Consider the following 12,844-nt stretch of genomic DNA (forward strand, 5'->3'; position numbering starts at 1 on the left):
GTAAATTCATGTACCCTCCCCTCTCATAAGTTTCGGTAAGTTCTATCTGTCCAAGCAGTTTTCAAGACTGAAACATATCAGGTTTGGTCATTTTAAAACTGCCGATATTTGGCAGTGTTTGATCTACAAGCAGGCAGTTTCATATGCACCAGTGTAATAATTATAGGTGAGTTAAACTGTTATCCTACTACGGTTTTACTTGAAAGGTCTTCCCATATAAAAGCAGAATTTCCTGTTGTTTTTTTTTGAGGCATTTGTTACTTAGTCAATCAGAAATACCTTTGAAAGCCTGCTTTGTGCCAGCCCTGTGTTAGGTCTCATGGATATGCCCATGAATAAAATATACCTTTTCACTGGTTTGGAGTCTGCAGTCTCATGAGGGAAATGGGCAGTTAACTAACCAATTGCAGTAAGGTTGCATGAGGGTTATTGAAGAGAAAACAATTACAGTTGTGTGTGTACAGCAGATGACAAGACGGACTTCTCATCTAAGGGTCCAAAAAGTTCTCTTGTTCAGAAATTATCCAGGGAGGGGGATTTGAGGGGTAGTATGGAGGGGCTGCATGGCATATATGGTGGTAAAAGTCAGAGGGGAAAGCACATTCTCAAGGGTGAAAAAGAGCTTGGCAAGTTCACAGAGTATGAAAGTAGGTAAAGCCAGAGAAGGTAGCTAGGCGCCAGATCTTAGAAAACTGAAATTAGGCATATTTAAGATTACAGGTAATAGAAAGTCACTGAAGCATTTTAAGCAAGCAAATCATATATTCAGGTTTGGAAGGCAGTATGCAAAGTAGTTTAGCGTGTCCATCTTAAAGGCAAACTGTCTTGATTCAGATCCTAGTTCTTCTGTATTCAAGCCTTTGACATCGGGCAGTTTAGCATTAAATTTGTTTCCTTACCTGTAAAATAAGATAATAATAGTACCTTATTTGTAGAATTGTTAGAATTAACTTAGATGATGCGTGAATGTAGTACAATTCACAGCCCCTAGTAAGTATAAATTATCACTTAGTTATTGTTTGTATTATTATTGAGTTAGGATAGAGTAAGATTAATTGCAGGAAAACTTGTTAGTAATTCAGGCAAGAGATAATTGTGGTTTGGCCTGTAGTGGTAGCAGAAGGATAGAGAAAGTGATACTACTTGAGAGAAATTTCAGAGGTAGAATCCTTGACACTTGGTTGAATGAATGTGCAAGGTAAGGGAGAAGGAGGAATAAAAGACGAGTCAAAGTACCTTAAAGTGGCTTTGGAATGACGTTGACATAAATACCACCCACATCAGCTGCACTAAAATAATATGTTAAACAAATCAACATTTAAAGCTCTTTTTTCCTAGATCATAAGTGATAGATAAGCCAAGAAGTGACTGTTAGGAATTTGAGGAACCAAGATTGATGCTTTGTCATCTGTGCTAGATAAACTGCTGAATAGGGTGGGAGAAGAATAAATATAATTTGAACAGTCTTGTCCCTTTTTCTTGTTTCATGTTTCCTTTTTCTTTCTGCCATTTTTCCTTTTAAGCTCTGTGATTTGGTTATTTTAACTTTTTAGTATTAGGTTGAGCCATATAGAAGTTGCCATTTTTGTAGATCTGAAAACATTTAACCAGAAATGAAATGGTTAAATATTAACAATTTCATATGGTTCATTTAGTTACAATCTCATTCTGTAAAAAATTTTAGCTGGGTCTCTAAGGGTCCATTTTGAGTTAAATTGAAAGAATAGTTCCAAGACTGAAGGTAGTTCAATGATGGTGTAAGGACAAGCTGAGCCCCATGAAGTAGATGACTTAAACCTGGCACCATCTATTCAGTATGGCTCTGAGACGTCATCTTGCAGCCAGGTTTTTTTATTAGCTTTACCAAAAGGAACATGTAATGTATTATTTTGGCTATTTTTTTTAAACTTATTATGAAAATAGAACATAGAAATTAGGAAATTTACAAAACATAAAAAAACCATAAAGAGGAAAATAAAAAATCACTTGTAATCCCACCATCCAGTGAAAAGTAGAATTGATTTTCAATGTATTTTCTTCCAGTCATACATACAGAAATACAGTCTATTTTATAAAAGTGAACAAACACCTATGAGACTACATTATTTTAAAAAGGCAATGTAAATATAGATTTTTGTGAGGGCATGGATTTATTGCCCCCCGCATGTTATTAATAATTTATCTCCTCTGAAGAAAATGTTTTCCTTTAATCCAAAACATTTGACTCTTGACTGATTTTTTTAAAGTTTCTAATGTGAATATTTTGATTATAGCTCCAAGAGTGGTTTTACTAAAATAGAAACAAAATTGAAAGAGCTATTATTATACTAATGGTAATGTAATGGCTTGTGGTTTCATTGCATTTTTGTTACATTTTGAATTCTTTAAAGTTATCAGTTAATAATCTCAGTAATACATGAGAAACCTGAGATGCAGAGAGAATAAGTTACACACAAATTTACAAGTAGTTAGAAAAGCATGGACCCTTGACTTTGGTGAATGCTTTTTTCATTTATTGAAGTAGCAGCTCTCAGAAACCATACTTTTTTTCATTGAATATTCATTAAGCACTCAAAATATAGGAGTTCAAAATTAAAGTCTATGGCAAATGTATAGAATAGTGAATAACCTGGAGGGCAAGGTATTTGGGGACGTGGAATAGTGAGATCAGATTGGAAAGGCAGCCATTAACTCTTCTTGAATAATGGAGTTCATAATGACCATAATTAAGCATGTGTTGTTGGATGTTTAATCAGGCAGAAATAAGTAAATTAGAAAAATGAACAGAACTAGAAGTCCAGACAGTATTTGGTGATGGCCTAAGGTATGATATTAAAAATTGAAAGGAGGAAATGAATTTGAGAGCCATTATAGAAATAGATTCCCAGGATGTGGTGACTAAGAACAGTATATTAAGGGAGAGAGTAGTTAAAGATGTTTCCTAAGTTTCATACCTGAGTGCCTCGGGAAATGTTGGGAAAAAATGAAATAGGCTTATTTGGTGAGGAAAATGTATTTATCTTTGGACATGCTGTGGTTGAAGTCTCTACAGGACATCCAGGTGGAAGATGTGTGACTAACAGGCAAATTGTAGATGGGAAGGGGGAGCTCAGGAGTGAAGCCAGGGCTGAAGACACAAGAAATTATTGGTGTAGTGGGAATAATTGGTGACGTATCATCATTCCTTCTTTTCAGGTATCTTCAGTGCCTTACATATGTACAGCCTCAGTGTATTTAAGGAATGTATCCAATTAACTGTTGTTACTGCCCCTAGAACTGGGCAGTCAGTCACCTTAAGAGAAGGCATCTTAGGATTCAGAGAAGCCCAGTCTCAGGCAACACAGTGTGATTGGTGGGAAAACACAGACTATTTAGAAAGGCTGTTTGAGTGGTATGAAAGAAAGTGAAGTTATATACCCTGTATGTGCTAAATATTGTTCAGCTTTTTGTATATACTGTCTTCTTTATTGCTCAATAACCCTATGAAATAAGGAGTACAATCCTCATTTCACACATGATGAAACTGAAGCCAAATAATATTAGAGCAAGGATTTGAGCCAGTTGGGTGTTCAGTGCCATTGGTCTTTCTGCTGTGCCTCACTTTGCCATCTTTTCCAGTAAGACCTGTCAAATATAGCTATCAAGCTTATGTTCAGTAGGGTTGTGAGTTCAATAGGGTTTGTCTTCATGTAATAAGCACAGTGCTTCAAATCTTAAAATGTAATTAATTGGATTCAGATAATGAGTGGACATTGCCTGCAATGAGAAAGCATGTGTATAAAACAAAAAATGAAAGTTGGATCACATCGTATATATCTCCATCCAGATGTGCAGACCTTCTGGAATGTTTATAAATGTCGACATTTATTTCTTTTTCTCTACTGAGTATGTGAAACTACTTAGAAGAATGAATTGATAGACCAAAGATACCTGGAAGAAAAAATTCTAAAAAATACACATTTCTAATTAACTAAAAATTGTCATTATTAACACTCCCAATTAGCTGAAAATTGTCACTCTGTGACATCACCTGAAGAGCCACAGCATAATCCCAATTTGCCTTGTGTTAAGTAGGCACAAACAAGATTGTTTATTCTGAGATACAAAGACTAGTTTGTGCCATGAAACTTCCTGCAGTTTTCAGACAGGGTGGGGTAGAAGTGGGTGCATTTACTTGTCCATCTTTTGTTTGTGTATTTGTGTACCACTTCTCAGCAAAGGGGAAGCAAGTAATGACATCTCAAAACTATAGGATAGTGTCAAATACAGAAAAATGTAATTCATCTTTTATGTGTGTGCTGTTTCTGTGGTGTTCAGAATGGGTGGGATTTTCATTATCTATTTTTTCTCTTGAAAACCTGATTTTTAAGTTTTGCTTGTTATTTTGGTCATCTTTCTTAAAATGGATTAATTCTAGTGAATCATGAGAGAAAATTAATGCTAAATATATAGTTTTCTAGCTAGAACTTCTTGTGCTGTGTTATGTTTCCCTAGTTGCCAAGCACTGTTAATACACTTTCATTCTTTAACACTGCTCTTTGTTCCTTGGGAAATGCTACAAGAAAATCGGAATTTCCTCTCACCATTACCCCTTTCACAGTGTGTTTTGATACAATTCCTGGCTGACTCTCTGTCCTGGTTGCCACCCCTTCTCCTTACTAGCAGTCTAACTTCGGCTCATATACTAAAAGGGGGATTCCGGACAGACGAGGAAACAGCTTTCAAACCCTACACTGCAGGCGTATTAAGTTATTCTCCCACTGTGCAGTCTGGAAATCGGGGAGCACTTCTCTGGCGATGCATTCTAATGAGCTGCTGAAGAAGATGCTGGAGTGTGTGCCTGCACAGGCGTTTTCTTTCCCCTCCCCCGCTTCTTCCTTTTCCCAAGCCCCCTTTTCTCCCTGTTTCCCCTCCTACTCCTTTATCCCCTCCCTCTGTGTCTCAGTTCTGCAGTAAACGGGGCTGAGGCACATTCCTGCTTTGCGAGGCTTTCTGTTAAGGATGTTCTGTGGCTTTTGTTTGGATCGCAGCATGCAGAATTACAGGTAACACTCTGAAATTAAGCTAGTCAGATCAGTGCTGTTGAAATATTTTCTAAGTCAAAATATTACATTGGAATCAATGAAGAAAATAAGTTATCTTAGCTAATTTTATTAGTGGTATAGTAAAATGTGTTTAGAAATGCTGTAAACAGATTCCTTTCCTCCCCTAATAGGCTCAAATGGAAGGAAATGGGGTTTTTTTAGATTGATCTGGCTTGCGATTGATTTTGTTTTATGTTGATCATGAAAGCTTGCTGTTGCTCTGCCTCCTCTACAGAGTAGAGACCAGTTATGTGGGGTGCTACTGAGGGTAGCCTTTGAATAATTGTACCGAGTAGGGTGGGATGAAGTGGGAGGGGTGATACCAGCCTGAGCTAGCCAGGTTCTTGATTAGGGCATTGGATGCAAAATGTAAAATGCTCTCTCCTTTTCTTCTATCAGCTGTTCAGAGGAGACTCATTACAACTCCTGCTGAAGTCCTAATCTTCCTCCCTTCTCTTCTCCCCCTACCCCCTACCCTCATTGGCCTGAAGACATTGTACCCAGAGTTTGCCTTACTCCCCTGGTGCTATGTGTATGGTAAACCTGGTACTATGGCCGCATCTGGGACTGGCCAGACAACTGCTGCTGGTTCTCCCTATTCCAAGAAGGATTTAAAGGGGAATTGCACTGCAGGCAATGCACCAGAGCAGCAGCATCGGGAGCTTGGGGACTAAGGCTCCTCTGGCATTATTACAGACACACAGAGCTGACCGCAATGACAGCAGCTGTTCCTTTGAACTGTTGGCAGCAGCCAAGCGGCAGCATGAAGTGAGAGATCACTCCTGAGCTCAAGATGAATTCTACCTTGGATGGTAATCAGAGCAGCCACCCTTTTTGCCTCTTGGCATTTGGCTTTCTGGAAACTGTCGATTTTTGCCTCTTGGAAGTATTGATCATTGTCTTTTTAACTGTGTTGATTATTTCTGGCAACATCATTGTGATTTTTGTATTTCACTGTGCACCTTTGTTGAACCACCACACTACAAGTTATTTTATTCAGACTATGGCATATGCTGACCTCTTGGTTGGGGTAAGCTGCCTAGTCCCTTCTTTATCACTCCTCCACTACCCACTTCCAGTAGAGGAGTCCTTGATTTGCCAGGTATTTGGTTTTGTAGTATCAGTTCTGAAGAGTGTCTCCATGACCTCTCTGGCCTGCATCAGCATCGATAGATACATTGCCATCACTAAACCTTTAACCTATAATACCCTGGTTACGCCCTGGAGACTACGCCTGTGTATTTTCCTGATTTGGCTATACTCCACCCTGGTTTTCTTGCCTTCCTTTTTCCACTGGGGCAAACCTGGATATCATGGAGATGTGTTTCAGTGGTGTGCGGAATCCTGGCACACCGACCCCTACTTCACCTTGTTCATCGTGATGATGTTATATGCCCCAGCAGCCCTCATTGTGTGCTTCACCTATTTCAACATCTTCCGCATCTGCCAGCAGCACACAAAGGAGATCAGCGAAAGGCAAGCCCGCTTCAGCAGCCAGAGTGGGGAAGCTGGGGAGATGCAGGCCTGTCCCGATAAGCGCTATGCCATGGTCTTGTTCCGAATTACTAGTGTATTTTACATTCTCTGGTTGCCGTACATCATCTACTTTTTGTTGGAGAGCTCCACTGGCCACAGCAACCGCTCCGCATCCTTCTTGACCACCTGGCTTGCTATTAGTAACAGTTTCTGCAACTGTGTCATTTATAGCCTTTCCAACAGCGTCTTCCAAAGGGGACTAAAGCGCCTTTCAGGGGCCATGTGTACTTCTTGTGCAAGTCAAACAATAGCTAAGGACCCTTACATGGTTAGGAGCAAAGGCCCCCTTACTGGATGCCATGTCTGAAGTGCTTCAGATATTGGGTCACTGTGTGTTTTGTGTGTGTGTGTTTCTGTTTGCTTTTTATCTCTTTGTATATCTAGTTCACTGGGAAATAAGGGACAAAATAATTTGACTCTAAGCAACAGCAAACAAATGATCCGTCCCAAACACCTTGTAAATTTACAGAAATGATTTTTTTTAATGCTTTTGAATGAGAAGAATCAGGACCATCAAGATAAATTGCTCTTGGTTCCAGTTTTCATAATGTCATGGAAATGACTTTCTCAGACTTAGAATGAATAAAGTCATATCTAACACCTCTTTCCAGCTGGCATGACTGAATCTGGGTGTGAAAAGCGTCAGCATTTGTAAAAGTCATCATCTTGTCGCTTTTCCGGTTTTTTTCCTAGCTGTTTGGGCTTCATGTGCAATTGATTTCTTTTAAAACAGGGAATATTAAAATACAGTGATGAATTAACAGGGTTTTAAAATTTTCTTTACGTAGGCCAAAGTATAACTACACTGCAGGCTTCTACACTGTCATTCAAAAGACAGATGTTGTATGTCTTATACTCAAGAGAATTCTCAATACAGTAAATAATGTGAACACTAAAACATTAATTTAAAAATTTTGAATGGAACCATGAAGCAAAAGTGCAGTCAGTTATTCAGTTTATTAAAAAAAAAAAAACTAAGCTGTTTTTTGTGCCATGCTTCACTGAGATCTAAAGAAATGTGTGTACTGAAAATAATTATGTTGCAGTATTTTTGCCCGTGCCTTTGTGTGAATTGAGAATGTTTGAATTGAGTTAGATTTCTCTTTTACAGCACAATATGTTTTGATAAGCTGAAAAATAATTAAGTGATAGGCTGATGGCTACCAGTTTTATAGTGGTGAAAATACATGAAAATGTGTCTTTAGTCTTCTCTGTTCTTTTTATCCGGAGACTTTTTTGAAATATTAGAATATCAGGAAGAAAGGTGTCATAAGCAACGGAGTCAGAAAATATACTGTACATTTAGCTAGTTCATTTTGAAATAGAAAGGGGTTAATTGTGATGTTCTCCTTATGGTTAAAAGGGATCACCTAATAAAGTAGCAACTAATTCTTTTTAAAGGCATTTTTTTTTAGTTAGTGTTAAGGAATTTGTATTTGAATGAGAGACAGAAGTTTTGATTGTCTCTCTTATTGCTGTTCTCTTTCTGGGAAAAAGATCTTTGGGATATAGTTCCTTTCCTAAATAGTATTTTTTTTTAAACCAAAGTACTAGCAAAAGCTATAGGATTTTATTACTGTTGTTTTGTAGAACTATTAATTGAGAGTGCTGTGTATTTGTATGTAGTAGTGATGTTTTGTTCCTAAAAGTGATTATATTTAGAGCAAGAGGTTTATTTTTCTAAAAAGAGAAGGATTTCCCAGCAGCTCCAAGCATGAGAGTATTTCCTCTACTTTTTTTTTTTTTTTTAACTTGTTTTAATGTTTTGGAAGTCTTCAGGGGACTTATATGATCTCTGCCTTTGGCTAGATGTTGTAATCTAAATGTGACAGTGGTGTTCAGTGAGATGGAAGATGGAAGAAAACAAAGGAAAGTGGGTTAAAGTGGATTTTTTAATCTAAGAAATGACATGGATATTTATAAAACAGGCAGATATGCTTTGGTTTTCCATTGTATTAGAAAACCTCCTGTCCCTTTTTAAAATAAAAGACAGCATTCTTGCAACTTTTAAGTTTTAGATACTGTTTTGATTTTAACCTCAAATGTATTCTACTTAAACATTTTTATTTTAAGACAATAACTGTTAATATAAACATTGAAACTTCAGATTCTGAGTTCTTCCCAAAAGCTTACTCTTTATATTTAGTGTTAGAAAATTTGATTCTAAGCTGTTTCAGAATTCAGAACTCACAGTGAAATTTATAAGTAATGTTAGCAGTGGCTTTATTAAATTGCCGTTTGAAGTGGAAAACCTTCCTGTTAGATTCTGAAAAATAGTTGTACACATTTCCCCTTTATTTATGTGGCATAGATATTAAAAAAGATAAAAATTTCCTTTTTTCCTGTATGTCAGAAAATGTAACCAGTTCAAATTTGCACAGTTTGCAGGTGAATTTTTTGTTCAGCAGGTATGGGATTTGTAAAGATTAATTTTTATAAAAAACTGATGCTAAATCAGTAGATTTTACTTTGGGAGGAACTGAGCCTTTTAAATTTTTTCCTGCAGTAGGGTTCCATCTTGTGAGAAAATAAAAAATTTTGGAAAATATTTTACGGAAATTTTATGAAAATGAGAAAATATCTGTTTAATTTTCTGGAAGTGGCTAATCAGGCTGATTTTTTAATGACTGGAAAGACCATTCTTTCAATAAGAGCTTTAATTAACAGATTTTTATATTTTTATAAAGAACCAAATTTAGATGTTTGAAGTCCTCCCCGCCACCTTAGAATCTCTACCAGTGTTGTGCCTAAAACTAAAGTAGAAGCTAAATTGTAATTTTAACAAAAAATAAAGCACCCCTCCCCAACTGATACTTGCTTAATATCAGATGTCTTCCTAGTTTATCTTGTCTTCATTGGACTGTATAAAACGCTAAGGTTTCTTCCAGGTATCAATTCTGTTCTCACATTCATTGTCTATACTGCTTTTTAATTTTTGTTTTCTTGTGTATGTGCATGCTGGGGGCAGAAAGGGTGTGCCTGGATGCAGTCATACAGTCTTCTGTGGCTGGGGGCAGTTTCTGTGTGATCGATTTGGAAAGTCTGTATTTAAGTAACCTTTTCATCCTGGCATATTTATTGCAACATTTGATGATGTTTTGTTTAAATACCAATCTGACTAGTTCAGAATGAGAAAGAAGTGTATTTTTAGAGTCAGTTACCTTGGGCTTTGGCAAGACAGCTCATTTAACTTTATATGGTATATGATTGATACCGGAGAAAGCATAAGCTTTTGGTATTTGTGTTGAAATTATTTTACAGTAAAATTTTAAAATAAGACTATACTAATTGTTACATTTGTAATTAATTGTATGTTTTAATAGTATTATTTCCATAAGGGTGTGTTTTTTCCCCTCTTAGAGCTGAAAAGCAATTACAAAAGGATGGGTGCTCCACTTTAATGAAAGAATTATCTTACACCAGAATGGATATTTGAATTTTTCATGGACCTATTGGCTTTAACTCTGAATTCCGTTTTGGAAAGGGTTTTCTTTAAGCTTTATTGCTTGATAAATTCCTTTTTGAGCCTTTATTAATGGCTTTTCCTTTTTACTTGAATAATGGTCTCAGTATTTTAAGGATTGGGAAAACTTGAATTTTTGTACTATTTGCATACATTACTGTTCACCTCTCTGAACTTGAAAATGAAACAACAGGGTTACAGGTTCCCAGACAGTAGAGTGGTTTCTGGGAGCGTTTCCTCAGCTTTTCAGGTTTGATTGAAACATCTATTTAATGACTTTGTAGGAATTTCACTATGTGTTTTTGTATCATAAAAGATTTGTGAAATAAATTATTAACAAACCAGAATTTATTGTTGTATGAGGAAATTTGGAGAAGTTTAAGGATGGCAGTGAATCATGGGATTACGAGGTTTTTTTAAGTCTTCATAAATCATTCTTTGTGTTGATTTTTGCATAATTTTTCCATTTCAGGTTGAAGAAAAACTAAGTATTTTGTATTAAATGTACATATTATTAATATGTTTTGTAGACCCAAGGAATATTCTAGATATTTATTATGGCTGTAAATGAGTCATTTGGCTTTTCTTCAAAATTTGGGTGACTAGGGCATCATAGGATTAAAATGAACTTTGAACTGAGAATTTTAAAATCTAGGTATCTGTTACTAATTAACTTGTTTTGTAAGGGCAAGTTGCTTCTCTCAGCACTTAATTTCTTCTATAAAAGATCATAATCCTTTCACTCTTCACAAGATTACTTTGAGGACTGAATTAGATAACAGATGTAAAAGTACTTTGTGACATGTGAAGTGCTTTGCAAATAAAACTGAGTACTGTTATTTGTATCTGCCATAGTTTTATATCTAAGGAAGTCATGCATAATGATGTGGTGTTTCCCTACATTAAGATCATTGAAGTTCAATGCTAGGTGACTATTCCATGCTGCTTAGCAGTCACAAATTTGAGAAGAGAGGTATGGTAAATTCTCAGTCTTCTAAAATGGCAATAAATTTAAATTCAACACAAAACTGTTTCATTTACTCCCTTTATTGTCTCCAGAGTCTCTAAAGGCAGGGACAGTGTCTCTCCGTATTTTTACCTCCCACAGCTAGCATAGGACCTGGCTCAAAGCTAAAGTTTTAGTAAGTTTTACAGAATTAATGAATGACCCTTCCTAATTATTTCTTATAGTCACTGTTATTACTTCTGGTTATTATAGAGTAATGATGTTCAAAGGGTAGTCCAGAACCTGTAAGCAAATTTACATTTGGTCAAGGCCATTCTAGAGTCTAAGTAATAAATATCTCTTTTTAGTACCAAGAGAGTAGTGTGGGAATACATGTGCGCTAAATATGCTAGATAACTTTATTCCTGGAAACTCTGTAGCCTCTGCCCAGGGAACTATAGGCGGTGCTATCAAACTGCCAGTTTCTCACAGTGTGGGTAAGATCTTGGCCCCTCCAGATAAGGCAGGCTATAAAAACCAGTCACAAGGAAAGAGGAGCAGTAGAATAGAAGAGCTTGGTGACTTTTCTAACTCTTTGGTTTTGCTTTTTCCCTTCAGTCTTTACCACTTTTCTAGTTCTATCTTTCATTCCTTTTCTTAACATGCTGTTTATTGGTCGTATTTATATTCAGAGAGAAATGCTTCAAATAATACTGCTATAGGGTATGGAAAATTGTATTATGCAGTAACTGTCTTTTAGGGAAAGTTTAAGAAGCAATCAAGCATTTAATGTAGCAAGGTCTGCTAGTTGCCAGACAGTATAGCTCGCTGGCCTCAGGGATATAAAGAAGGATCACATGATTCCTTTCTTGTAGAACTTAATAGTTTTTAGATACTTCATATGGAAAAATTCTGTGATCTTTCAAAAAGCTTTACAGGAATTTACCAAGACCTCCTGGTGGGAAAGTTGGAACACCATGAGTCTGTTTCTGAGAATGAGTGCACATGATGCCAGTATATAAAATCAAAATGGCCCTTTATTAGTTTAAAATAAATCATTGCTGGCAATAGCAAGCAGTCTTCTTCTATTGGTAGATCTTCATGGGAAGCCAAATCGTATTCAGAATGTTTCCAGTCAGGTGATGAGAATGAAACATTAAATTTTTGAATATTGGATCATGTGTAGCAAAAGGAGATGGGGAGGGGCATTTGAGTTGTAAAAGGCCATAGGGATCATTTGGCCTGATTCTCTCTTTTTACAGACAAGAAACCAGTCCAGTGGCCACACATCTATTTATGCTAATACCCAGACTCCCTACTTCCTAATTCATTGCCCTTTATTATTATATCATGTTGCTTTTGCAGAAGAGTTGGAGTTTGGCTTCACTCAGCCAAGTACTGAATAACATTTAAATAGACTGAAGTGGGGTGCTGTGTATGTGTGCTTGTGTGTATAATCTTAGGTGTAGAAAGCATTATGGGCAACAAAATAAATGTTAACTGAAGCTTCTTGTGTTTCAGGAGAATTTTTTAAACTGCCTTATTTAATCCATCCAACATTGTATGAGCTAATGACTCTTACTAACCTCATTACGTAAATGAGAATACTGAGATTTAGACTTGCCAGAGTTGAACAGTTAATAAATAGAAGATCTGGGATTCAAACCCAGGTCTTTATGGCTCATTTATTTCTCACAGAAACCTTTCAGGTAGTTATTTTTTTGTATCTCTATTTTACAGGTGAAGAAATTTAGGCTTTGAGAGTTTAAGAAACTTTTATCAATGTATTAGCTGACTCCCAGACTTGAAAAACAT

General features: G+C 36.4%; 2 protein-coding genes across 6 annotated transcripts in view; both read left to right on the plus strand.

The window, feature by feature from the left end:
• RABGAP1 (RAB GTPase activating protein 1) overlaps positions 1 to 12,844 on the plus strand; it is a 141,818-nt gene that overhangs the window by 74,858 nt on the left and 54,116 nt on the right. The window lies entirely within an intron of this gene.
• GPR21 (G protein-coupled receptor 21) lies at positions 566 to 11,111 on the plus strand. The gene is made up of 2 exons (XM_074362191.1): positions 566 to 5,045; positions 5,484 to 11,111. The coding sequence occupies exon 2, from the start codon at positions 5,878 to 5,880 to the stop codon at positions 6,925 to 6,927; it is 1,050 nt and encodes a 349-aa protein (XP_074218292.1). The 5' UTR covers positions 566 to 5,045; positions 5,484 to 5,877; the 3' UTR covers positions 6,928 to 11,111.

This window comes from Camelus bactrianus, chromosome 4 (assembly GCF_048773025.1).
Source record: "Camelus bactrianus isolate YW-2024 breed Bactrian camel chromosome 4, ASM4877302v1, whole genome shotgun sequence".
NCBI classification, from domain to species: Eukaryota; Metazoa; Chordata; class Mammalia; order Artiodactyla; family Camelidae; genus Camelus; species Camelus bactrianus.